The sequence below is a fragment of the Vanacampus margaritifer genome, chromosome 10, assembly GCF_051991255.1.
Source record: "Vanacampus margaritifer isolate UIUO_Vmar chromosome 10, RoL_Vmar_1.0, whole genome shotgun sequence".
Taxonomy (NCBI): domain Eukaryota; kingdom Metazoa; phylum Chordata; class Actinopteri; order Syngnathiformes; family Syngnathidae; genus Vanacampus; species Vanacampus margaritifer.
In genome coordinates, this window is record NC_135441.1 from 18,444,139 (window position 1) to 18,471,599 (window position 27,461).

The following is a 27,461-nucleotide window of genomic DNA, read 5'->3' on the forward strand; positions in this document are numbered from 1 at the left end:
AAAACAAGGCGACGGAACGGAGGCTGGCGAGCGGCGGGGCGTCTCCGGAGAGCGGCCTCGGGGCACATCAACAGACGCCAAAAAACCAAGGCGTTTCTATTCGCGGTCTTCATCACCCGGGAGTCCTGTTGTCCTTTTTATCTTTGTTTCAGGCCTGGCTTTCATACATGTTGATGGATTTAACCTTTGCGCAAAACCAAGACATGTCAGCGCAATGACTTCACAGACCCAGCAGGGTGCACGCACTGGGCTGTGGTAAGACGCTAAGCTAAAGAAGAAGAAGAAAAATAGCCGGAAGCTCCTCCGTGTCATAATGGTAGGCTTGAAAAAGACATTCTAAACATATGCATTAACTTTCTGACCTCACTTCAATTCACTTTAGAATAGATGGGCCAAAAGACAAACAAAAAATGTGGCTTTGGCCATATGCAGGAAAGTGTTTTTGTTTTGTTTGTTTTTTTTAAGAGCAAAAGCATTTCTTTTTTTAAATACGGAAGAGGATTCGGGCGAAAAAAAATAATTGGCAGGATTCTCACTTTATTCTCAGAAGTCAGGAGTCTGACTTTAAAGTGAGAATTCTATTACTGCTACTATTATTCTCACTTTAAAGTCAGAATTCTGAGAGTAAAGTGAGAATTCTCGGATTAAAGTCAGAATTCTGACTTTAAAGTCAGAATTTTAACTTTAAAGTCAGAATTCTGACTTAAAAGTCAGAATAAAGTCAGAATTCTGAGAGTAAAGTGAGAATTCTCGGATTAAAGTCAGAATTCTGACTTTAAAGTCAGAATTTTCACTTTAAAGTCAGAATTCTGACTTTAAAGTCAAAAGTCAGAATAAAGTCAGAATTCTGAGAGTAAAGTGAGAATTCTCGGATTAAAGCCAGAATTCGGACTTTAAAGTCAGAATTTTCAATTTAAAAGTCAGTCAGAATTCTGAGAGTAAAGTGAGAATTCTCGGATTAAAGTCAGAATTCTGACTTTAAAGTCAGAATTTTCACTTTAAAGTCAGAATTCTGACTTAAAAGTCAGAATAAAGTCAGAATTCTGAGAGTAAAGTGAGAATTCTCGGATTAAAGTCAGAATTCAGATTTTAAAGTCAGAATTTTCACTTTAAAGTCAGAATTTTCACTTTAAAGTCAAAATTCTGACTTAAAAGTCAGGATTCTGAGAACAAAGTGACAATCCTGCCAATTTTTTTCTTCTCTCTCTTCACTGGCCTTAATAAATTAATCCTCTTCCGTATTTAAATTAAATGGAGATGCACGTCTATCTATCTTGTTTTTTTGGTTTTTGATCCGTAAAACAATCCCGTCCGTGACATGTGTGATCTGATCCGTACTGTGACTACGTTTACATGCAGGCAATATCCGGGTTATGGTCAGAATTCGTGTTTCTGGAACAATCGGAATAACACGTTCACAAATTGACAGTTACCCCGTATACATGGCGTTTGGAATAACCCGATGTGAAGAGAGCGAAACACGGACGACGACATGGCAGAAACAGACGTCATTTCCGCTTCTATCTTTAAACGGTCAATAAAATACATTATATTCATCTCACTCACCACGCTAACTAAATAAAGTAGACCGTTTCCTACTTGCTCCAGAAGTGTAGTTCTTGTCAGTACACGCCCGAAGCACGGAATTTCTCGTTTGGATGAAGCGGAACTATGTGTGTGTCATCTAATCGTTATTACAAAGACAGACAGATTCCTTGCGAATACAAATAAGCGAAGAAGAGGAAAAGGAGACGAAGAAGAAGTTGTGAGCATGTGCACAACGAAAAACAAAGCCCCGTCCGTTTGAGGTATTTTCCGCGCGTGTTTACGTGGCCTTTCAAAACCCAAATATTGCCAATATTCGGGTTTTAAAAGGGTTAACGTGGTCATTGACACCATTACTGGCAACCAGTTGAGTGTACCCCTCATCTTGCCCAAAAGTAAGCCGGGACTCCAAATTGGATGAGTGGAATACAGAATGGATGGCTGGACTTTTATAATGGTTAATTAGTGGGACGTTTCTACCACTACTCATTTGTCATTAAAAGTTAAGAGAGTGTTTGATCGGATATTAAGACTTGTGATGTCTCTGGGGTTGGTGGCCTGGTGGGTTGTGTCTGGTCGGTGCTGGATTTCGCTTTCCTTTCTTTTCTTTGGTCCTTCCTCGGGTCTCCTGACGGCCTCACGACTCTGGCTGGAAGTGCTCGGTTTAGGTGAACGGTATGGGATTTTTTTTAATAGGTTTTAGGTGAACTAATGAATTCACACACACACGCACACACACATAATCACCCATATAAAAAAAATAATAAAAAAAAGGAGAGCAATGATGATGACATGTCAAATCGGTAAAATTACCGAATGAACAATACTGAGCTCTCCAGAATTTTTTTTAAAAAAAAATAAAAATAAAAGACTTGTGAAGTTGTTTTTGCATATAAGGATTACCAATGTTGAAATGTGACTCATAAATCATCACCTGTAAAGTTAATACATTTGATGTTTGTAAGGTTTGAACTAATTTTTTCTTCTAAATATAATTCATCTTAACCCGTGGGCAGTATTTTATTTTGAAATGGCTTGGTCAGAACCAACAAAAAGCCCAAAAATGGTCACAATAACGCCTAGGGGTTAATCGGATTTTTTTGTATGTTGAAATTAAAACAACTTGGAAGTCGACCAGCGTAACGAAACACATTGCGTTCGATTTCCACTGTACTCGCAATGAAATGCACATTAAGAAGGCCTCCCTCGCAGAAAAGACGCATCGAATCACCTGCACAAAATTTAAGTGCAACCCGCTACTGTGCACAAATCAGAACCTCGCCATTGATTCTTGTAATGCTGATACGGATCATGTAGCGTCGCAGCCAGGTATTGATTAAAGCATGGAAAATCGATAGCTTGTCTGGGAGCTGTGCGGAAGAAAAGACTTTCCTGATAGGACTCGGCCAAGCAAGGGGCCTGTTGAAGTGATTAATGCCTCACCTTTTTGGAGTACTCGGCAGCTTTCTGCTCGCTCTCTTCAACTTTGGATTTGTCTACACACTGATCTGCAAGACAGCATACAAACACACACAAACATCAATACATTACACGCTCCTTTCCGTGCATTATTACTTTTTTCCCACCTTGCCTCTGCAGAAGTTTAAAAAAAAAAAATTATTACTGTTTATTTGTTTCTGAGAAGGATTAAGCAAAAACCCCTTCATTCATCTCTAGGATTGGCTTAAGTAGTTTGTGGCCTTATGTGACGGTATGAGCCACATTTTTAAAAACATTCTATTTTGATGATAGATAGATAGATGGATGGATGGATGGATGGATGGATAGAGAGACAGACAGAGAAAGCCTAGCTCGCTAGCTAGTTCGCTAGCTGACTAGCTAACTAGATACACTAGCTAGCTAGCTCAATACATTAGCTAGCTAGCTTGATATCTAGCTCGACAGCTAGGTCAATAGATAGATAGCTTGATAGTTCGATAGACAGCTAGCTTGATAGATAGACGGTTAGATAGACCGAGACGGCTAGATAGATAGATAGATAGATAGATAGATAGATAGATAGATAGATAGATAGATAGATAGATAGATAGATAGATAGATAGACAGACAGACAGACAGAGAAAGCCTAGCTCGCTAGCTAGCTGACTAGCTAACTAGATACACTAGCTAGCTAGCTCAATACACTAGCTAGCTAGCTTGATATCTAGCTCGACAGCTAGGTCAATAGATAGATAGCTTGATAGTTCGATAGACAGCTAGCTCGATAGATAGACAGTGGACGGTAGACGAATAGATGGATGGATGGATGGATGGATGGATGGATGGATAGATAGATAGATAGATAGATAGATAGATAGATAGATAGATAGATAGATAGATAGATAGATAGATAGATAGATAGATAGATAGATAGATAGATAGATAGATAGATAGATAGATAGATAAACATTAACTGTCACCTGAATGTGTGTGCGCGTGCGTGTAACTGTGCATGCCTTCAACAGGGATCAAAATGCCGCACAATATGTTTCTAAATTGTCCATTTGCTCACTTGAAGGACAAATTCTTATTAGATTGCATATCTATCTGAGAAATAGCGCTTATTGTAGAAGAAACAACCCCCTACTGTGAAGAAAAAAATCATTAAACGAAAAAAAAAAAGCAGTACAAAGGAAGAAAACACATCAGTGTTCCATGTGCCTTTTTGTGTAGGTTAACATCATTGCAAACTTTCTTGCAGTCTTTCATACCTCAGCAAAGTGAGCAAGGATGTTTATTTAGAGTCAAAACTTTTAATGATTCTTTGTGGTAGAGTCAGAACGGACATCACTGCCATTTTTTTATACATATATTTTTCTTTCTTAAGTATTCATTTAGAAAATTCTATGGAATCTAGCAATCTCCTCTGGATGGGATTTTTGTTGACATGATGTGAATATGACTTTGCGGAGGTTATTATCAGCGTTGCGTATTATTTTGTGAGTGGTCAACTTTGCTGCTGTGCTGCTGCCACATGATAAAAACTCGATAAAAGTCTAGCGTAAAGTGCAGTCTAACTGTGCGGGTGAAATTTCCTTTATATTGGCATTTTCGTAGACAGGCACCGTTACAAATATGTTTTGTGCCGTTGTGGGAGTGAACACAGGCAACTTGATTACCGGCCAATCAAAGCCTATTCCCTTTAAATTTAGCACAGGAGAGGCTTGAAGTCACAACCAACCATGAATTTAACCGAACTTATGAATGTAATTTACCAATCAGATGAGTGAAGTCCACATCCAATCTGCGACTGTAACCAAAGTCGGGGTCCATCCCGCTTCGATGCAGGACCACCTGAGAGATGCACTCTTCAATCACCTTGTAGTACTGAGGCCTGGCGGGTCAAAAAGCATAAAGCAGAACAATTACAGGGGATATGATAGACATAAACTCGACACGACTAATTAAGCGTAAATTAGTCCCTCATCTGAACTAGAGGTCACAAAATGCCAGGAAGGAGAAAAAAATGGTGAAAATAGCCATGTGCCTTGTTAAACTTGATCACTTGTTCCACTCCCGTCGTGAAATGAGCAGATAATGGGCGCGCTGAGGCCGAGGGTGTGCTCGCGTGTCCATTTCAAGGTGACAGCCAGTCCTCTCGAGTAATTTGCAATCATCTTTGCCAATTAGAGCGACCATAAAAAAAAAGATATGTAAATCTAATCAGTGTAATGTGCGTAATTGAAAGCACAATGACCAGGAAAACATGTCAGCTCGTTAGAAGTTAGCACGGTGATCCAGCTGTGTGCTTGTGTGTGTAAGTCCAGAGGCAGGAACCGGGGGCGGGCAAACGTGACCTTTTTGGCGGTGAAACTAGCAACTTTAATTGCTTGTGACATTTAGCAAATAGATTGCCATTTAAGATGAGTTCCTAACTGAGAAATAATGATTTTCTAAGCTGGACTTTGACCCCCGGGTTCATTTTTAAATTCCTAGGGCAAAAAGTTTGAATTCCTTTGAATTATACAAGCTATACTGAACATTGAATATGGATATAAAATAGATGATGTATATTCCAGTTTGAAATTTGAATACGTACACGAAAAATAGATATTAAAAAAGCTAATGCATGATAATATTATTTTTGTCTATGTATTATTTGTTACTAATATTTACTATATATCAATGTAATATTCTGCTTATGTTTCAGGATTTGTATTACAATTTCTCTGAGCGGGAAATCTATGCTATTCAAATTTTATTGTATTAATTTCTTTCGTTTCATAAAATGTCTTTGATTGTAGTAGTTTATATAAATAACTAAGATTAAGTAGGAATAAGTATTTTCCGTGCATCATTTACCTAATATTTTACCATCAAGTATATTAATGACATTATTATATTATGAATTATTGGTAGAATGTAATTTTTACCATATCTTATATGTATGGTTATTTATTTAAGGAGACCATGAAGAAGGTATACCCCTAAATAAAACGTGGCTTAAATACAAAAAAGACGTATGTAGATTGTTTATATTGTATAGAAGTGTGGAACTGCCAATGTGGAGTAATAATTTTTGACTAGCAAATACGTTTGAACATATTAGCAAATAAATTTTAACATACGTTCAAATGTACAGTATTTAAATACATTTGAACGTACTTGTAGGTAAATGCCAAAAACGTAGTTTGTTTTCCCATAATGCCACGGGGTATTGACTTGTTCATGTGCATATCTAGTGGCATGCGCATACCCACCCCTCACTGCAGACATAATAATAAATAATTTTTGAACCTATTGGAATAATGTAGGCCTAATGCTTAAATAAAAAAGGTGGGTTTTTTTTCTTCCACATACGCAAGTCAACATTATAAAAAAAAACGTCAATGTTTTTAGCATTCAGCCTACAAGTACGTTCAAACGTATTATTAGTACATCTTGCAAGTGCGCTTGAACTTTTACGTTTAATTGCATTTGCCAGTCAAAAATGTTTACTCCACATTGGTAGTTCCTCACATAATATTGTTATGAACTTGTATTATTTTTACAATTTATTTAAATTATTAAGTTTCATGTATTTAATTTTTTACTCCTATTGTTATTTCATCCATATATCAACACCTTCTTAAAATAACCGCCTTTTATTTTTTTTTCAGGAAAAACAAAATATTGAACCATTTGCTTCATGAGGGGATGATTTAGGCAAAAATAATAATTTTGCAAAAAAAAATGACTTCGGCAATTATTTTAAGAGTGACGATATGTAGCATATTTTAATTATCATCTATTTAATTTGAGTACAAAAAGTAAATAGAAAATGAGCACATCATACATTTCGAACACTATTGGTAAGAATTTAGGTTAATTATCGAAACAAGCATCCCTGCAAGATGTCGGCATGGAAAGAACGAGCTGGCACCTTGTGTGGGAGGACAAATCACTTTTGTGAATATAAACGTGTGAAAGCACAACCGTCTGAGCCAAAGTAAAATAGAAAGGAAAATAAACATTTAGGCTCTTTATTTATGAATTTATTTTTAAAGAGGCATGGAATGCCTTTCTTTTTTTGCTTGAGCTGGCAGCTTCGCCCACTCGTGATTGGATGAAGCTCGCGAGTGTCGCCTTGCTTGGCTTAAGCGCGGTGCCGCTCGGCTTACAACTGTCACCCGCGCACCCTGCGTTATTATCTCAATAAGCCGCCCTATTTTCCCGCCGTCCTCCATCCTCCGCCACTGCCAGGCGGCCGCAGCGACTGGCGAGAGTGACCCAGAACTGTCAGGCCTCTACACGGTGGGCAGGGCCAGGCTCCAAAAAAAAAAAACAACATATGTCCCGCTGCATCACTCCCCACCTCTTCCTTTTTTTGACTCTGGCACCTCCGGTTCTTCCAATCGCTGCCGAGCGCCATCCCAGCCACTTGATCCAGCTCTGCTCCACATAGTCACTGTAATCCCCATATCGGCAGGCTCCAAAAGAGCACATCTGGTCTATATTAACAGGGCGGGTTTGATGTGCTCTCATTCATTAGGCTTGCACCGAGAGATTAATTATCAAAAATAAACCGAGCCCCCGAGGGAAGAGCAACAACTCACAGCAATGACAGTCGACATATCACTTGAATGCTTTCGGCCAAATTTAGACAATCCCTAAATAAATATACAATAATACTATTAAGATTCAAACTGCATTTCCTTGAATCGACACCGTACCCCAAATAATCATTCGTCAATGTACAGTATAACAGACACCTTGTGTTTTCATCACAGATTTCTGACAAAATATCACTGATGATGCCACGAAGTGTTTACAGGGATGTGATTTGACCAAAGTGAAATTATCTGAAAATTTAGCCGGGGGTCTGGGGGCCGCTGGCACCCAGCTAGGTCCAGGGCAGTGCCCCGGTGGGGGGACAAGGGGGGCGCAGCCCCCCGGAGCTCATGGGTTTTCCGTGTTTTTAAGTACTTTCAATGCACTCACATGACAAAGAAATAGACAAAACAACACCATAAATTTTCAATGTATATTGAACTATCCCATATAAAATGGCAGTTTTAGGTAACTCAAAATCAGTCACATTCAAAAACATTGGACTGCCTTTGCTTTTAAAAACTATCACTGAGAATATCATCATATCTAATGTGATTACTAAGTTAACACATAAATAATGTTGAAGAGTTCAAATTTCATGAACAAATAATTGTATCATGACCAAATGAAAAGTAACTCATATTAGAGCATACCACAAATGTCTTTGTTATAGCAGAAGATGTTATCTGTCGGAGTCATGTGCATACACAATGAAATACAAAAAAAAAAAAATCTGATTTTTTTTTTGGGGGGGGAGATAAAAAAAAAGCGGAATTCCGCGAATTAGCGGAAAAATCACATCCCTGTGTTTATTATAGTAGACAGTAGTGATGGGAAAATGAAGCTTCATGAAGCACTTGCAATATTTGTTGTACTTCTCTAGATGGTGCTGTTTGTTTGAAAGATAATAGCTAGTGCAATGGAAATTGTTTAAATTTCCACTGCAGCTTTAAAGCGAGAGTGCCACCGAGAGGAGTTAAAAAAATATCACAAGTGCTTCATGAAGCTTCATTTGTCCATCACTAGTAGACAGTCAATACCAAAACATGCTCCGCCCCCTGCTATAACCATGACATTTCCTCTAGGGTCTATTTCACAAAGCAGGTTTAGTGAGAATTCTGGGTCAAGAAACCCTGAAATGTGGGAAAGTCTGCGTCTTCAGTTTCAGAAAGGGAGGTAAATAAAACCAGAGAAAAATAGCTAACTCTAGCCTGTTTCATAAAAAGAGGTCATTTAAGCTCTCGGTCAGTTACCGTAGTAACATGTTCCATAAACCAAACCTGGTCGGTTGCAGGCAAACCTCAAGGTTTTCTCTGTCCCTGCCTCTTTTCAGCCACATTTTCTCATTCGTAAAGTCTGCTGCGGCGAGTTTTTGCGTAAATACGCCTATAGTCTATAGCGTAAATTCCACTTTTGTCACGAACTTGGCATGTCCTTTTGACAATGACCCCGTTGATGAAGGTGCTGCATTATTGCGCAGGAATTAAATATTTGTTGTGAGATTGTTATCAGACCGCGAATAGATATGCTGGCATTTCCGGACAGTTATCTTTTTGAACGGTACCGTTTCACATCACAGTCCATCACCTACATACACTTAACTTAATCCGTCTTTACATTTGCAACATTACAAGCTGTAGGTAGTCATGCGTTCACGTCCCAGCATATATTGTGTGTTGCGCTCCGTTTTTTTTTCTTATAACCGTTTGAATAATGTTTTTATATTTCATCTTAAGTCAAGTGCGCTTATCCCCCCGCAGGACTGCACCTGAATGAAATGAATTAATGAGTTACCATTCAACAGGTTTGCCCTGTAATATTATTGTGATTGCGAAGGACTACATTTACATTTACGCATTGACCCGACACCCGAGCAGCAACGTTCTCCCACGCCGCCCTTCCTCTATGGGGAGCCGCTGCGGTGTTGCATTTTTTTTTTTCTAAAGACATGTTCAAATTCGCCATATGATCGCATTAAGATTTTCAATTGAGAGGGGTATAAAAAAAAATTATGCGGAAACGGGGAAGCGCCGCGCACGGCCGTGGTGACTTGACAATCGGGGTTCCATTGATGTGGACTTTTTAGTGTAGTGGCAACGCCAGGTACTACTACTACTACTAATAATAATAATAATAATATTCTTAGTAATAGTAGTAGTAGCAACAGCAGCTTCTATTCTGACTATGTCACACCTCATATATAACCATCATATTGTCGCTGCTATGTAAAAAAAACACATACCGTATTTTCCGGACTATAAGCCGTTCCAGAGTTGCACTAGGCCAAAAATGCTTAATTAGGTAGAAAAAAACCATCTGTCGCACTGGAGTATATGTCGCATTAAGTATATAAAGTATATTATAGTATAAGTCTAGAGTGCCCTCTTGTGGCTGTCTGTGAAATTATATACTTGCCGGTATTTATTTATTTTCATGTATAAGTCGCTCCGTAGTAAAAGTCTCAGAAACGACCAACAACTTATAGTCCGGAATAATACGGTATGTCCATTTTTTATTTTTACATTTTTGAGATGAAACTGAATGCAGACAAAAACGTAAAAATAAAAAAAATGGGGGGTGAAAATGGACATAACATGTGCATGTTTTGCACTTAGCAGTGACGATATGAGGAAGCACAGCATACACAGTATTATCAACACATCTCCAAATCGCTTATGAAATCTCTCTCAGTTTAGAGTATTTCACTTGAAGAACCTCACTGGTGCAAATTACTTGGTATTGCTGGCTAGGAGAGAAGTACACGGCCACTAAAGCCGAGGTGGAAGTGGCTGTAGCTTTTTAATGTGAATCTCTTTCCCTCGTTTCCTCCTTATAGATGAGCGATGCATTATTTATAACTCCAAGGGTAGACCAACTTGTCTATGATAAATTCATCTCTCTCGTCTCATCATCCCCTCGCTTTTAGGAAAAAAAAATTACAAGTAGGCTGTCTGCAAGAAAAGGCCTGACGCAGCAGTGAATTCATCAGTGTCACTTGATCCGGCTCAATGATTGACACGTTTTCTCTTCAAAGGTGAAAGTTGAAAAACTAACACTTTAGCAGCATTTAAGAATTGTATGTTGTTAAAGATGCATCAGAGCACTTTTTACACACATCAGGGTTTGTTACATAATCTTCACTGGCAACGTGTGGCACGCTCTTTGTCAGCACATAAATAAAGCAAACAAGCATAAAAACATAAATATAAAGACAGTAGACTGCATACTTTTATTTAAATGCTATTATTTATCATTACTTTTTACACAAAAAAATAGGTGGGAGATTCTAAAGGTGGCGCAAGTGATATAGAAAAATGTAAAAGAAATACAAAACACTATAGTTGGACTCAATATTTTGTAATTGAAACATTATTAGCATATTTCTTCAAATAGTGGCACAGGGCATTTATTTTTTTAGCAGCAGAATATATAAGTTTATTCGAGCTAAGCTCTTATAAAAAGCACCAGTGTGATTGGTCAATGTATAATTATGACTCAATATTTTGTAATTGAAACATTATTAGCATATTTCTTCAAATAGTGGCACAGGGCATTTATTTTTTTAGCAGCAGAATATATAAGTTTATTCGAGCTAAGCTCTTATAAAAAGCCCCAGTGTGATTGGTCAATGTATAATTATGACTCAATATTTTGTAATTGAAACATTATTAGCATATTTCTTCAAATAGTGGCACAGGGCATTTATTTTTTTAGCAGCAGAATATATAAGTTTATTCGAGCTAAGCTCTTATAAAAGCAAAACACTATAGTTGGATTCAATATTTTGTAATTGAAACATTATTAGCATATTTCTTCAAATAGTGGCACAGGGCATTTATTTTTTTAGCAGCAGAATATAAAAGTTTATTCGAGCTAAGCTCTTATAAAAGCACCAGTGTGATTGGTCAATGTATAATTATCATTTCAATGTCAGTTGTAAGGTATATATTAACAGTATTTACGTAAGTGGAAGAAAAACAGGATTTTTAATTGAGATAGGGCATCTATTCAAGTGGAGATTTATTTCAGAAGGTCTCTCACAATAGATCATTGAAAAAGGAAGTGTCTTTTTTAGGTTGTGTGTTTACTCATGTTTGTAATGGGTTTTTTTTTCTTTTCTTTTTTATCCAAGTAGATGATGATCTAGGTATGGCATCTATCAGAGTGGAGGTCACAATTTGATGAGTTATATTTTAAGCAGGGCTGGCAAATAAGTACTTTTTCACACATTTTATTTAAGACAAGGCAATTGATTACGTAGCTTTCGAACCAGGGAAATAATTGAGGTGTGGCATCTATGCGAGTGGATACCATTATTGATGTGGTAAAATATCGTACCATGGATCAAGAAAAATGGGTGTCTACTTTTGTGAACAAGACATTTAACACTGTATTTAAGTGGAACTTGAATCAAATAATGCATTGCGAGAATTGAAAATGTTTTAATCCAAATGAATCATATCAGCATCCAACTTACCTGATGTAGTAGTCGTTCCGGATGAGCAGCAGGTGCTGCAGGATGGACAGGAAGTAGGCCTCGGAACCCGTGTCTTTCACCATGTTGGATAAGAGATGATACACCTCGTTCATGTCAGTGGAGGGGGGGCAAGTTAAAGGAAACAAGTGAGCAACAACAATAAGCCTCATCAGGTTCAATTCATGTATTCCTAACACCTTATTCTAAACACCATTCAAATGCACAGCTTGATGCATTCTTGTTTTCTTTTCACACCTCCGCTTCCTGACAGGCATCATGGAGTGAAAGCAAACACAGATGTGATTCCTCTTATCACTTCTCTCCGGGGAGCTGAAAACCCTGATAACAGCTAACTTAAAGGAGAGAAGGAAGTATGAAAAAAAAAAAAGGAGTAAAATAACTCCCACTGGTCTACCTGTCACTCTGATGCTTTCAAAGTAGAAAAAATTAATTAGATGACGAAAAAGTTTGAACGTTTAAAGCGAGCATGACGGGGAGAGGCGCTCGTTTGCAGAGCAACAATTATGCTGAGAGTCACTTTTGTGATTGAAACTGACATTCACTCTGCGGCAAAGGAAAGAAAAAAAAAAAGAAAGGCAGGTTATTAAATTTGCAAAAGGTATTGATTATGTGTCTTCTGTCAGCCTGCCCCAGAAGGGAGCACTGATGGCTCCGACATCTAAAACACATCCTTCACATGTCACAATCTGCAATGCTCTTCATTCTTCAATCACTTTCTGCATATGACTCTAACATAGTCACCTCTTTGTACTGCATTAAACGGTTTCATAAATATATATAAACGCTACTAAATATTGGATTTGTGCTCGTCAAGCTTCCAATAGCCTTTATGAAGTTAAAGAGTGCCATTGAATACGATGTGAGCGCTATGTCGTTGTTTATGCGAGAAAAAGGATTTCCCTGTGGAACCTCGTTCTGTGGAATAAGCTTCTCAAACGTATCTTATAAAAGTGCACACAGACAACAAGACGAGAATCTGCCACCTCAAGGTGATTTACACCTCCTAAAATATTTACATAGGAGCAAAGTGATGAGGTTGACGTTTTCACTTTTCATCAAATGTAGCGGCACATGATATCATTCTTGCATCGGTATTAGGGATGAAATATGGCAATTTAGGTTGTAATTACATACTATGAGACATACTCAGTGCTCTTTGTTCCAAGTATTTAACAGGATTTTATACAATGTTCTTTTTCTTTATTACTACTTTTTATTACTACAATTTGCCCTACATTTGTTTTATTAAATAGTTATTGGAAATTGAACCTCCTCACCCTCATATATATGGAATTAAGGCAAAATCAAGGCCAGCATGTACACTTCCGAATTCAACTGACCAAAATAAGGTGGTATCTATTTGAGGTGGGGTGTTTATTTATTAACGCAGAAAACAATCCAGGAGATTATTTAAGGCATAGCATCTATCAGAGTGGAGGCCAATGTCTGAGGAAGAGTGGTACCTTAACAGAGGTCAATTAAAATGCAAGGTTTTTATTTGAGGTGAGGTGTTTATTTATTAATTAAAGTGCATGTGGATTTAATGTGGCGCAGAATCTATTAGAGCAGAGGCCACTATTTGAGGAAGAGTGGTACCTGATCAGAGGCGACCAGAAGAGGCCTATTTGAGGTCTGGCATTTAAAAAATATATATATATTTGTGGATGAGAATCCAGTCATGTAACTGAGACACAGCATCAAATTGAGTAGAGGTCACTATTACAAAAAGAGTGGTACCTGATCAGAGGTGACCAGAAAATGACTATTTGAGGTCTGGCATTATTTTTTTTAAAGTGGATGAGGATCCAGTTATGTAACTGAGGCAAAGCATCCAATTGAGTGGAGGCCACTATTTGAGGAAATAAAATACCTTAACAAGGAAAAAAGAGATGTCTATTTGAGGCATTAATCTAATAAAGTGAGGCATGAATCTAATAAAGTGGATGTTGATGCAGGTGATTAACTGAGGCATGGCGTCTATTAGAGCAAAGGTCACTTTTTTAAGAACAACAGTGCTGCATCTTTGCAGATGTCATTAAGATTTTTTTTATTTGAGGTGAGGCACTTAAAAAAATATTCTTCCGTCTTCATAGACAATGAAGTTCAATAAGGACTGTAAATAGCATTGTAAATATTATTAATGGTCAATAATGTGTGTTGTGGGGAGTGGTAGATATTATAACATTTTTAATTCTTCATTTCATATATTAACCATTGTTACACATTATTAACATTTTAATTCTTTATATTAACCTTGTCGAAATGTTTTGTGTCCTGTGCAGAGCAGATGGTGTTGATTTCGGTATAATCTGACCTTAAGCTGGGACATACTATTTAGTCTAAAAAAGTTCCTTCTCAGCGCTTTGTGCGAAAACACATTTGGTCCTTGAGAACAGAATCTGTTTCGAACACGCACTCCTGACTCTGTTTTCGCCATCGCTCATGGAAAAGTACCCAGAGAGTATGTTTTGTCTACAAATGAAAGAGAGGCGGTCGGTTTTAACTATAAGAAGCCATTGTACACGCGGAAGAGACACATTTCGACGCTCTGAATCCCACCTGTTTAAGTGATGAATTAGAGGCTGTTTGAGTGTCCAGAGATCTCTGTTAGATAAAATAATTTTTGCAAAGGTGTTTTTTCTTGCATTAAATCTGTCTTCAAGTTTTGGAACACGCAAAGAGGACAAATAATTTTATTCCTCTTCAGGAGTTTACTAGGATTATTTGTCAAATGTCAGTAAGGACATTTCAGTACATAGTTCCTGTACTTACACCAATTGTGCTGGATTGGATATTTGACACCATCTTTTCTTCTTCTTTTTTCTTTTAAATGTGTCTTTAATTAATATCAATTATATCGAGAAGCAGTTGTGGGAATAGACGATCCTCTCAAGTATACATTTCCTACCTTGTATTAGCTAAGCATGAGGCCTGGGAGAATTACCAGTCTTGTGAGATTCAATTATGTCCTTGCGAGTGCAACATTGGAGAGAACATGAGAAGGAGCTCAAGACCGGGAAAGTATCCAAGTGGCTCAATCTATCACTAAGCTGCAGACATAGACCCAATGTAGAATGCCAATCCATTCAATGACCCCTCTTTCTCTCTCGCCAAATCATGAATAAACATGAGTGGCAGTGGCAGTGGGATGTAGGCCAGTCGGTGGTAGGGTCAATCAATCACCATTCCACAGCTACTTAATATTTATAAGCGTCCCGCATCAGGACCTGAGCCGGACACAGACGGGAGCGGCTTGTGCAGGTCAATAATCATGGAAAAACAAGAGGCACGCTCAGTTAAGAAGAAGTACCGCCGTTGTGGTGTTATTGTGTAGGCAGAGGGGCTGCCGAAGCATTTAGAATGATACCCCGAAGCGCCGCGATCAATACGCCACATTGTCCTTGGAAACAAACATTGGGCCATCTCATTTGTGAACCCGCTCAAGCACATCATTAATCCAAGTGGTCTTTTTTTTTGTTCCCCCTCAAACACGTTTCACCTGAGTGTGTCAACATAAAGTGTCACTCACGGCAGAGCTTTGTGTCAGCGGGACAACTGTGGGATGTGATGCGAGAGGGGGGGAAAAAAGGCTGCGGACATCTGCATAACAATGTCAGGTGTCTGGAATGTCGCCTCGCAGTGCCACTCATTCATACATAGCCCCAGAGAAGATTGGTGAATTATTAAACAGTTTGGTGAAGAAGTTTGGGATTGAATTAGTGCCAACTTAATAGCTTCCTAGTGGACACCAGTGGGGGAATGAAGGAGGACAGCAACAAACAAAGAGAAGCATCCTCAATATTTTGGAGTGGCACAAACTTTTCTACTATAATATGAACTGCTATAAGGAGTAGTAGGTGCTTTCCTTTCCTTTCCTTTCTTTGGTCCTTCCTCGGGTCTCCTGACGGCCTCACGACTCAGGCTGGAAGTGTTCGGTTTAGGTGAACGGTATGGGATTTTTTAATAGGTTTTAGGTGAACTAATGAATACACACACACATACAAAAAAAATAAAAAAAAATAAAAAATAAAAAAAGAGCAATGATGATGACATGTCAAATCGGTAAAATTACCGAATGAACAATACTGAGCTCTCCAGAAAAAAAAAAAAAAAAAGAGTAGTAGGTGTAGCAGCAGCACTGTTGCATTGTTGTTGATGTTATTGTTAGTAGTAGTCAAGTAGCAGTAGCAGTTAGTAGTAGTAGAAGAAGAAAGAGTAGTAAAAGCATTGTAAAAGCATACAGCATGTGAAGTCAACAACTATGATTTCAGACTCGCTGTTAACAAGAGTCATGAGTCGGAAAAATAAAATCTAAGTAGATGTAGAAGAATGAAAAAGTAATGTGAGGAGGTGGAAGGTGAAGAACACGAGCATATTTGCCCAACCGACACCGGCTGCCGAGGGAGCTAATATTGTGCGCGAGATCCTCAAATCCCTCTCTAATGAAGCAAATCGCCAGGGAACTTCAGTCAATCAAAGTCACCGTGTTGACTCATCGCTTGCTGCTACATCAGCACCGGCGCTCATCCATATATTTCACACGGAGGGACCGAAAGGGCAGGACAGGGAGGGGGGGAGGAAGAAAAAAAAAGGATATTCCATCTCAGCACGGATGTCGTCCAGCCGATGGGAGAGTTCGATGGAGTCCTCTTCCTTGTTCTCGTTGAACACCTTCAGCTGGATGTCCAGCTCTTCTGTTTCTTTGAGCTCCTGGAATGAGTTGGGTAAATAGTCAGTAGCGTAAACTTTAAAGTATGTCCACATATGATGATGATTTATTTATTTATTTATTCATTTTTAGCTTTTGGGGATTTTTGTGCAATAATGCACTGTTAGTGTTAAAATACAACCAATGTTTTTTTTTTGTTTTTTTTATCCTTGTTTTTTATTTGAATGAATCATAATTATTGGCTAAAATTGTTTGTTTATTATGTTTTTTCTTTTTTTATGTTTTCTACCAGATGATATCATTTGTCAAATTTTCTACAAGAGGGACATGAAATATTCTTTGTATTGAATTCCATTTTACAGTTAAGAAATGGAAGCTATAGCCTCAAGTCAGCAAGTAAACACAGTTTACCAAGATGAACTTTTTTTAATGCCAGTAATGTTGGCATTAAAAACATTGCTATTATTGCAGAGGTTCTGCAGAGAAATTGAAACGCCCCACACAGTGAATACTACAAATTATTTAACACCTGTTCCATTCACAAGAGACTGTGGAGGCTCTCGTTTGAAATGTCAGCGGTGGAATTGAAAGCTAGAGACATGGCCAACAAAATGAAGCCTAATTTCTGCAGGTGTCGACCATCCGTTGTCACGCTTTTAAGGCCCATCTGTCTGAAGCAACGTCATGGGCATGACGGCTTCAGGAGGCAAATAATGAATGCACTCTTGATTATAAAAACACATTTTTTGTTTTCTTCCCTTGTCTCGTAATATCTAACCACATCCAACTGTGTGTGTCTTCCCTTCCACGTGTGTCTGTTGGTGTACTTAGTCTGTGGTGTTTGTCCAGTCGGTTGGGTGCATTGCCTATGTTATGTGTGGAAGACCGTGCGTCAAGTCATCACCACAGCCAAGTTGTCCTCGTCACAGCTAGCCAAGTCGTCTTCGTCACAGACAAGCCAAAGCCGCAGCCAAGTCATAGTCACTCCACAGCAAGTCAAGTCAAAGCAAATCAGGTCCAGTCACGTCCAGACATGGCGACCAGTCTCGTTGCGTCCTGTCCAGTCACAGCGACCCGTCTAGTCACGTCCTGTCTAGTCACCGCGACCCGTCTCGTCATGTCCTGTCTAGTCACAATGACCCATCTCGTCACGTCCTGTCTAGTCACGGTGACCAGTCTCGTTGCATCCTGTCCAGTCATGGCGACATGTCTAGTCAAGTCATGTCCAGTCATGGCGCCCCGTCTAGTCACATGCTGTCCAGTCATGGTGACCCGTCTAGTCACGTCCTGTGGAGTCACGGCGGCCCGTCTCATCATGTCCTGTCTAGTCACAATGACCCGTCTCGTCACGTCCTGTCTCGTCACGTCCTGTCTAGTCACGGTGACCTGTCACGTCCTGTCTAGTCATGGCGACCCATCTAGTTACGTCCTGTCCAGTCACAGCGACCCGTCTAGTCACGTCCTGTCTAGTCACCGTGACCCATCTCGTCACGTCCTGTCTAGTCACCGCGACCCGTCTCGTCATGTCCTGTCTAGTCACAATGACCCGTCTCGTCACGTCCTGTCTAGTCACGGTGACCAGTCTCGTTGCATCCTGTCCAGTCATGGCGACCCGTCTAGTCAAGTCATGTCCAGTCATGGTGCCCCGTCTAGTCACATGCTGTCCAGTCATGGTGACCCGTCTAGTCACGTCCTGTCGAGTCACGGCGGCCCGTCTCATCATGTCCTGTCTAGTCACAATGACCTGTCTCGTCACGTCCTGTCTAGTCACGGTGACCTGTCACGTCCTGTCTAGTCATGGCGACCCATCTAGTTACGTCCTGTCCAGTCACAGCGACCCGTCTAGTCACGTCCTGTCTAGTCACCGTGACCCATCTCGTCACGTTCTGTCTAGTCACCGCGACCCGTCTCGTCACGTCCTGTCTAGTCACGGTGACCAGTCTCGTTGCGTCCTGTCCAGTCATGGCGACCCGTCTAGTCAAGTCTTGTCCAGTCATGGCGACCCGTCTAGTCAAGCCATGTCCAGTCACGGCGACCCGTCTAGTCACATGCTGTCCAGTCATGGCGACCCATCTAGTCACGTCCTGTCTAGTCACGGCGACCCGTCTCGTCACGGCGACCCGTCTCATCATGTCCTGTCCAGTCACGGCGACCCATCTCGTCATGTCCTGTCTAGTCACAATGACCCGTCTCGTCACGTCCTGTCTAGTCACGGTGACCAGTCTCGTTGCGTCCTGTCCAGTCATGGTGACCCGTCTAGTCAAGTCTTGTCCAGTCATGGCGACCCGTCTAGTCAAGCCATGTCCAGTCATGGCGACCCATCTAGTCATATGCTGTCCAGTCATGGCGACCCATCTAGTCACGTCCTGTATAGTCACGGCGACCCGTCTAGTCACGGCGACCCGTCTCGTCACGGTGACCCGTCTCATCATGTCCTGTCCAGTCACGGCGACCCATCTCGTCATGTCCTGTCCAATCACGGCGTCCTGTCTAGTCACGGCGACCCGTCTTGTCACGTCCAGTTCACATCCCATCAAGTCAAGGTTGTCTGCTCACCATTTTCCATATGGTTCATTAAAGCGCCACACATTGCACTTGATTCCTTTTTCGCCGTCTTATTCTCTTGTATTTGGGTTCGCCATCCCCCATCCACTCACGTCCCGCATGACAAAACATTTCAAATACACTAATGTTGAATAAACACAATCAAATAAATGAATGAATAAATAAATATATAATATATTAATAAATTATTGAAGAATCAACATAAGCCGCATGATAAATTGTTAAGACTGCAACATCACTAATCTCCCAAGCAGTAGTCATAAAAATAAAAAAAAATCCAGTGGCTTCTTCACAAGTCAAAAATTCCATCTTGGCTTTTAATGCATGCGAAGTAATCCAAAGCAATGCTGCCACATGACATTTTGATAACTCACAGGCAGGGTCTTTTTGAGGCCACATCTTAGGAACTCATTCCGCAGATGTATCCGGAAATCCAAGTCATCTGGGGAAGTAACCAGCGCGTTGATGAGCTGCATGCAAGCAACCTGGGGAGTGCGCAAACACAAAACACATGAGCGCATTCTGACAAAATGAAGAAAACATCACGTTATTCTGTAACAGTTATTGTCTCGGTGCTGGATTTTGGGGGTTCAAACTCTTCATGTTGTGTTTCGGTTTGATTGCTGTTATCAATGCTGCTGGAAAAACAAAAGAAGCAGTGGATAGAGAGTGGGAAGAGCCGAGAAGGTGAAAAGTCTACAGCCTGGATGTGCATTAATAATGGATTCATTGGAAAGGAAAAAGTCTGCGTGTGTTGGGTGTGTGCGGGGGTTACTTGGAAATCGCTGATCAATTCTAATGAGCAGTAAGGTGTTCTAAGGGAGAGACCACGGATAAGACAGTTTTCCTTGGACAGCCAATCAATAGCGGGCTGAAGAATTCCCATGGATGCTGCAAGCTGTCTTCGGAAAACCTTGACCTGAACTATTGGCTTGGATGCGCCGCTAAGAAGTCAAAACAAATGCTTACGCTTAACTGATGATATTGTCCACTCCACTGCCAACATTCGGGAATCTATGTCTGAAGTTTTACAAACAACCTAACTTTACGTTCACATCAGAGAAGGACAAGGAACAACAGACTTTAATTTATACTATTTATTATAAAGTTATTACACATTTAGTATACTGTTATTACTATTGTTTATTATTGCAACTTATTGAAATATTTATCAGATTTTGCTCCAGAACTCTCCCATTTGACCCATAGACTTCAGCTTTACAGATGCCAGGTCAGCTTTGCAGGTGATGTGATTCTTACTATTTAATATGCACTTATTACACAATTATTATACAGTCATTACTATTATTTATTTATTTATTGCTACTCTGTTGAAATATTTATCAGATGTTGCTCTAAAATGCTTCCAGATGCCAAGTCAGCTCTGCAGGTGATGTGATGCGGTGGTTGGGTACAGACAATTACAGCTAGTTAGTAGCAATAGAAAAGGGAGGTGTTTAATTGGATACTATTGGGCTACTGTTTGGAGAGAGGGTACACTGCAGCTAGTTGATTGGTTGACAAGAGTTCCAAATTACATTAATATTTTTTCATTTGTAAAGATAAATATCATTGTGTTTTTTTTTGTTGTTGTTGTTTTTATTACGTTTTTTAAATCCACAATGATACATAAAGTCCCAATTAAAAGCAGCAGTTGTCTTTTACACTTCAAGGGCTCTGAGATCTGCAGACTTTGGTCAATTTGTGGAGCCCGGAGTCCAAAGTAAACATGGTGAAGGTGTATTTAGCTGTTATGCCGCACACAAATACTTTTTAAATCCAGGTTAGAAATTTTCCTTTTTTCCCCATAGCTTTGACATTTGAATTTTTTTATTTTAGTTATTTTAGAAACACACTCATATTTCTTTCCTTTAATTATTATTTTTTCTATTGTCAATGCATGTCCTTGTTGCAATTTTTTGTAAATGACTTGAAGATGTTGTCTGTGCTTGTGTCAAGCACATTGTGTTACCTTGCGTATGAAATGTGCTATTTAAATAAAACTGCGTTGCCTTGCGAAACAGCAGTGTTGACCACACACCACCATAAATAAAATAAAATAAAATAAATGGCTTACTCTTTGCATGCCGAAATTTGACACTTTACTGAATCCAACAGTGAGAGCACATAAAAGAACCTCAAGCCGAAAACCTTCACAGAGTTCATGTGAGTGAAGAGAGCCGCGCAGCTCATGAAATATTCTGTTTCTTCACCCGCATGCGCGTCAAGCCTCGAACATACCTCGGCTGTATGTAGTGCGGTTGTGGTGGTTTGGAGGGGAAAGTATGCGGTTGTCACTATAACAAGGATTTTCCAAAAACATGGTGTTGCTTTTGTGGTTTTTAAAGACAACACGATGGGCGCTTGCCCACCCATCAAGTGGGAAATTAAATTGAAGAAAGAAAAAAAAATAAAAATCTCCATCCATAACTTGGCAGGTAGGCTGGGTGAAGAGTTGCCATTTTCAAGTGATGCCCGGTCCATGTTAGATTTGGCAGCTTTTATGCACTGCTCCTTTAGATTCTGTATTGAGAGAATTCTATTTACTTTCAGTAAATCAGTTGAATTTGCATTTACTTAAAAAAAAAAAAAAACAGCTGTTTTTCAATTTTTTTCGGAGGGCTTTGTTTTTTGTGTATTTTTTTTTTGTTGTCTGTTTTTCTGAATATTTTTTTTCTGCCATAAAAAATATTTCAAACAACAGGGGGTAGTGGGTAAAATTCAGAAAAACAGGAGGAAAAATGTATGTGAAAAAAAAAAAAAAAAAAAAGAACAGAAAGAAAATTACTCCGGAAAACACAAGCTGGTGCTCTGTTTATTAGAGCATTTTTTTTAACCTCTGAACTCAAAGTGACTTATTTCAGACTCCTTAAAGGCTTAGCTCCAAAGTACCTTCAACAATATCACTTACTGGCTCAGTTAAGGTAAGTACTGTATATGAACATGTCAATCGATCGGCATGATTTCAGTACGCTAACAGTTAAGTTTCGATGGAAGCGTATTGCATGTGGGAAAATGTCCGCCATTAGCGGGTCTGCAACAAGTCACTTGGAGTTCAGAGGTAAAAATGAAAAAAAACACTAAGCTGGTGCTCTGTTTTTCGGAATATTTTTTTTATTTTTTTTTTAAGAAAACTTTCCCGTTTTTCAGGAATATTTTTTATGACAGAAAAAAATGCAGTAAAACTGGAAAAAAAAATCTGAAAAACAGAACATTAAAAAAATGACACAAAAAACAAAGCTCCCCCAAAAAATTTGTCAGAAAAAAGTTGTTTTCTTCTTTTTTTCAAGTGAATGCGATATGCTTATGCAGATTTTATTTAACAATGAGCACAAGCTTTTTTCATTAATGTGAACGTTTAAAGGCGAAACACCAGCATCATCACAAAAAAATCTAAAGTATATTTCATCTTTATACTATTTGCTGCCTCAGCAATTTCCTGCAAAAATTCAGCTGCCCAGTCCCTGCTGTTAAAAGAAGTCATTTCATAAGTAATTACCCACTTTAGCTATACAGAAACATGTATTGAGTGGGTTCGTTTTTATTGCTGTTATCTTTTTTCTTCCTTCTGCTGGAGTACACTTGTGAAAAAACACCAGTCACTCTCTCTCTTTTGTTGCCCTTTCAAACCAAGGCCTTCAAAGACCTTGAGGGAGGAAAAAAGAGGAAGATAAAGGAAATGTTTGTGAAAGGTGAGAGAAATGAGCAAAATAGGAGAGAGCTGTTGAAGATGTTGGTTGAAAAAAAGAAGACGGGATCACCTTGGGGGGAAAAAAAAAGGGAGCTCAAGGAAGTCAGCGTTTTTAATTAAAGCAGCAGCGGCCATGAAGCTCTGGGCGTCATATTCAATATTACCAAGCAATCACATCTCATCGTGCGCCCGAGATGCTGTGGGCTTGACGAGCGGACGTGAAGACGTCACCGCTGTCATTTTCATTCCTGCTCTTAAAAATGGTGGTCATGACAAAATCAAACTTGAGGGGCTGAAACGACGTGGTGTCAGCTCCCTGTTGCCTTTTAAAAAACGCCACAAAAATCAGACGTTGGTGGAACTACACTAGGCTGTCTGATCACTGATATACTGTATATTGTATGCACTTTGTAGAAATAAAAATTAGAGGACCCTATTCCTAAACAGTATATATACAAAAACAGTCATTGTGCACTTATGTTACTTTTCTAATAAGTATCAAAACCACATGTAAACCTTTCAATTAACTCATTCACTCCCAGCCATTTTCACTGAAGCAACCCCCATCACTCTTTACTGAATTTAGACAGATTTTGCCAGGCCCGCAGAATATTGTGTTTTATTCCTATAAAAACATGGAACCCACCAAAAGAAAGCTTAGAGTGTTTTTCCTATTTCTATCTGTTTCCGTTTTGCAGCAATTAGCATTAGAATATATCAAAGTTTTCTCATTATTCACAAATCTGTTTAAAACAGTGGGGGAAAGAGCCTTTTTGCAACATGGCCCTGGTCGATCTCTTATACTCTGGCTGCCACGTGCTGGCCATTTTTGTAATAGCTACCATTGCTTTAAGCGTTCTCTTCAGTTCAGAGGCTGCATCAAAGCCTTCTGTATGGTCTAGCATAAAAAATTTATAAACGTGTTTTTTGGGACAATGGCAATATTTAAAATAGAACGTTTTTATACGTTTTTGGGAGAAAATGTGTTAATATATGCACCAGTACTGACATATAACTAAGTTTTTTTTTGCCCCCCACTCTTTTTGTTCTAAATGAAGATAAATGACTGTGTTAAATAAATCCCTATACAGTAGACTTGACACAAATCCGATCAGCTGGATCAGGATTGGCCGATATTTTTGCATTTTGTGCAAAATCGGTTGCATTTTTTTTCCACCACGTATTTTAATTGATGTTGATTATTCATGTTTTTTTTGTTCATTTTTTATTTATACATTTTATTTCTTGAAGTTTAGGATTACCAATAATTTGTTTCCACTGAAATAAAATGTTGATCACACACAAATTTGATCAAGCCAGATTTTGGGTAAAATGCAATTTGGAAATAGACTATAATTGTTGTGTTTTGAAATAAGATAGAGTTTGTCGAAAGCAGCTTGTGTGTGTGTTGTTTATATGTGAGAATCCTAACCTGAAGCTGTTGGGCATCGTGGTTCTCCAGTCCTTCCACAATTGGAGCAAATCTCTCTTTATTATTCCGCTCTGCAGCAATTGTCATGGCGGCCAGAATCTTATCCAGGCTGGGAGAAAAAAAAGACCACAGAGAAAAGGGTTGGTGGGTGTCAACAAACACTTTTATCATCTCACTGACAGGACATCACCTCACAATTTTCAGGTCAAACAACACAGATCTTATTTTGAGTGGACCCTCCTTTTAGTTGCAAGCAACCCTTGTGCTCACACTCCTTGTTCTGCAGCATCTCAATTTGTCCTTATCATACTTTCTACACATGCAATCATAATGCAGGGAAATAAATGTGTGTTTGTGTTGCGTTGTTAGTACAAAAGCAATTTTGAATAATAATCATTGTCAATTTATTTCAAAGCTATTATTTTTCAGCATTCAGCTATTAGCATTCAGCATTCCGATGCAATTTCTGCAGAAATTGCACTTTGTCTAGTTCATATATGAGCTTCCGGGGTTTATTAATGTATTTTGGTATTATTGCATGGCTGGTAGAAGAACGAAGGGCAAACAGTTGATTGAGAATTGTAGTTTTTTTTTTAACACTTTTTTTTCTTGCACTTGATAAATATATTTTTTAACTGATAAAACAAAACTAATAAAAATTCAAATCAATTAACTAACAATTAACAAGCAACGCTACTTTCTACACATACAATCATAACGCAGGGAAATAAATGTGTGTTTGTGTTGCGTTGTCAGGGCAATTGAGCAGAGAAAAAGTACAACTAATTGCGGAGGACCAGCAGACTAATGTGCAAGTGGACTTAATGAGAACGTAAACAAATTAGAGAACTTGCAAGAGCTCAAGGCACGTTGTCTAAACGGAAAGGCGCCCGTTTTCACCGTGAAACACAAACGTGCTAATAATGGAAGTAAATAATCCTCATGCTTGTGTCATTAAAACTACCTCAAAAGTATCTGCATTCTCAACGAGGGTGATAACTACTGATGGACAAATGAAGCTTCATGAAGCACTTGTGATATTTTTTTAACTCCTCTAGGTGGCACTCTTGCTTTAAAGCTGCAGTGGAAATGTAAACAATTTCCATTGAACTAGCTATTATCTTTCAAACAAACATCACCATCGCGAGAAGTACAACAAATATTGCAAGTGCTTCATGAAGCTTCATTTTCCCATCACTAGTGATAACATGTTTGACCGATGGAGTTCCAAGTGTCGAGTAAAAAGTGACAAAAACATGAACAGAGGTTAGCGTCTCACAAGCGTAGCTTTAAAGTCACTTGAAAGGACGCTTCAAAACAGGCCAGCTAGATCTGCTTAAATTGTCGCGTTCCTTTCTCGCTGCTGTCAGCTAAACACGAGCCGCCGTCACGCCATTGGCTGGCAGCCAAAGACGACTCGACTCGTGTCGCTGTCACTTGCTACAAGGTAGCTACCGTCATCCCCCCTATAGTGAACCAAACGTTATCCGTGTGTTTCCATTTAGCGAACCTGAATCTGCCGCAGTGTCAAAGCAAAAAGTCTGAATCCAAAGAGACTGGTAAAGAAAGCTTTGACACAAAGCTTAAAAGTGCTTCAAATATTTTTTTGTTACTACCAGGACCAATAAATCAATATTTTGAGGGCTTTCTCACTGTTAAAGAGGCAGAACGTATTCCTTTTTTATTTGAAGTTATCATTTTGAGTCACGTTGGCCATTTACAGAGCTCCTTTTAAAAAGGAAATTGTCAATTACTACCAAAATAGAAGCTCGTATGATGGATTAGAGACTGCAGACCACTGTGATGATCCGGTTTGTCAAGGGAAAATATGCAATTTACTTTATTGGGCCTGAAAATTGCTACACTTAGATAAGATCTCCTTGTATATCTTTTTTCAATTCATGTCAGCAAATCAGTTTTGTGTTCAACTAAAAAGGTCCAAATTTGACACGAAGAGCATCATTGCCAGTACTTCAGTACATAGAAGAATTTTTTTGTGGCATTTGCGCTGGGTTGGGGGCTGTTAGATTTTTTTAAATAAAATAAAATATGTGCCTACCTGAAGGCAGCTAAATTGTGAAAAATGTTGGTTTTACCCTACATGTGGGTGCTGCACAAGGTTATTATAGTTAACACAAACTAACAAAATAACCATAACTAAAATTGAAAAGATAATGTGTTAAAAGATAATGTGTTAAAATTTCACGTTCAGCATTCCCACGCAATTTCTGCACAAATTGCACTTTGCCTAGTTCATATATGAGCTTCCGGGGTTTATTAACTCATTCACTGCCATTGACAGCTATAGACGTCAAAAATTAATTTGAACTATTTCTATTAGTTTAACATTTTTCCTACTTTTGTTAACAGGAGTATGAAAACCTAGAATTGTTTTTATTGTATTAGAACAGATATAAAATAATCGTGAGTTAACTAGTGAAGTCATGCAATTAATTACGATTAAAAATGGTAATTGCCAGACGGCCCTAATTTTTTATAATTTTTTCTTTAAAAAAAAAAAAAAAAAGATTATAAAAAAATTGGAAAAAAAATAATATAAGAATTATTTTATTTTTTTAAAGAAAAGATTATTAAAAATTAGGGGTGTCAGGTGATTTTTTTTTTAATCGGATGACTTAACAAGTTAACTCACGATTAATCACAAATTTTATATCTGTTCAAAATGTACCAAAAAAAACTAGGTTTTCATACTCTTGTTAACAAAAGTGGAAAAAATGTTAAACTAATAGAAATAGTTCAAATTAATTTATGACGTCTATAGTCTTCAATGGCAGTGAATGAGTTTATGTATTTTGGGATTACTGCATGTCTGGACAGAAGCTAGAAGGGCAAACAGTCATTTGAGAATTGTAGTTTTTTGTTTTTGTTTTTCTACACTTTTTTCTTATGCTTGATAAAAATAAAAATAAATGACTAATAAAGCAAAACTAATAAAAGCTAAACTAAAATAAACAAACTGACAAACCCACTCAAAATTCAAATAAAAAATGACTAAATAAAAAAAAGTTAC

General features: G+C 38.6%; 1 protein-coding gene across 5 annotated transcripts in view; it reads right to left on the minus strand.

The window, feature by feature from the left end:
• The window catches only part of diaph2 (diaphanous-related formin 2), a 421,729-nt gene that overhangs the window by 264,861 nt on the left and 129,407 nt on the right, over positions 1-27,461 (minus strand). For all 5 annotated transcript variants that reach the window (XM_077577699.1, XM_077577700.1, XM_077577701.1 and 2 more), the window contains 6 exons: positions 24,431-24,539; positions 19,682-19,792; positions 16,671-16,783; positions 12,053-12,169; positions 4,761-4,879; positions 2,989-3,053 (listed from right to left, as the gene is read on the minus strand). In XM_077577699.1, coding sequence (XP_077433825.1) covers positions 2,989-3,053; positions 4,761-4,879; positions 12,053-12,169; positions 16,671-16,783; positions 19,682-19,792; positions 24,431-24,539 — 634 coding nt within the window. The remainder of the gene's footprint in view (positions 1-2,988; positions 3,054-4,760; positions 4,880-12,052; positions 12,170-16,670; positions 16,784-19,681; positions 19,793-24,430; positions 24,540-27,461) is intronic.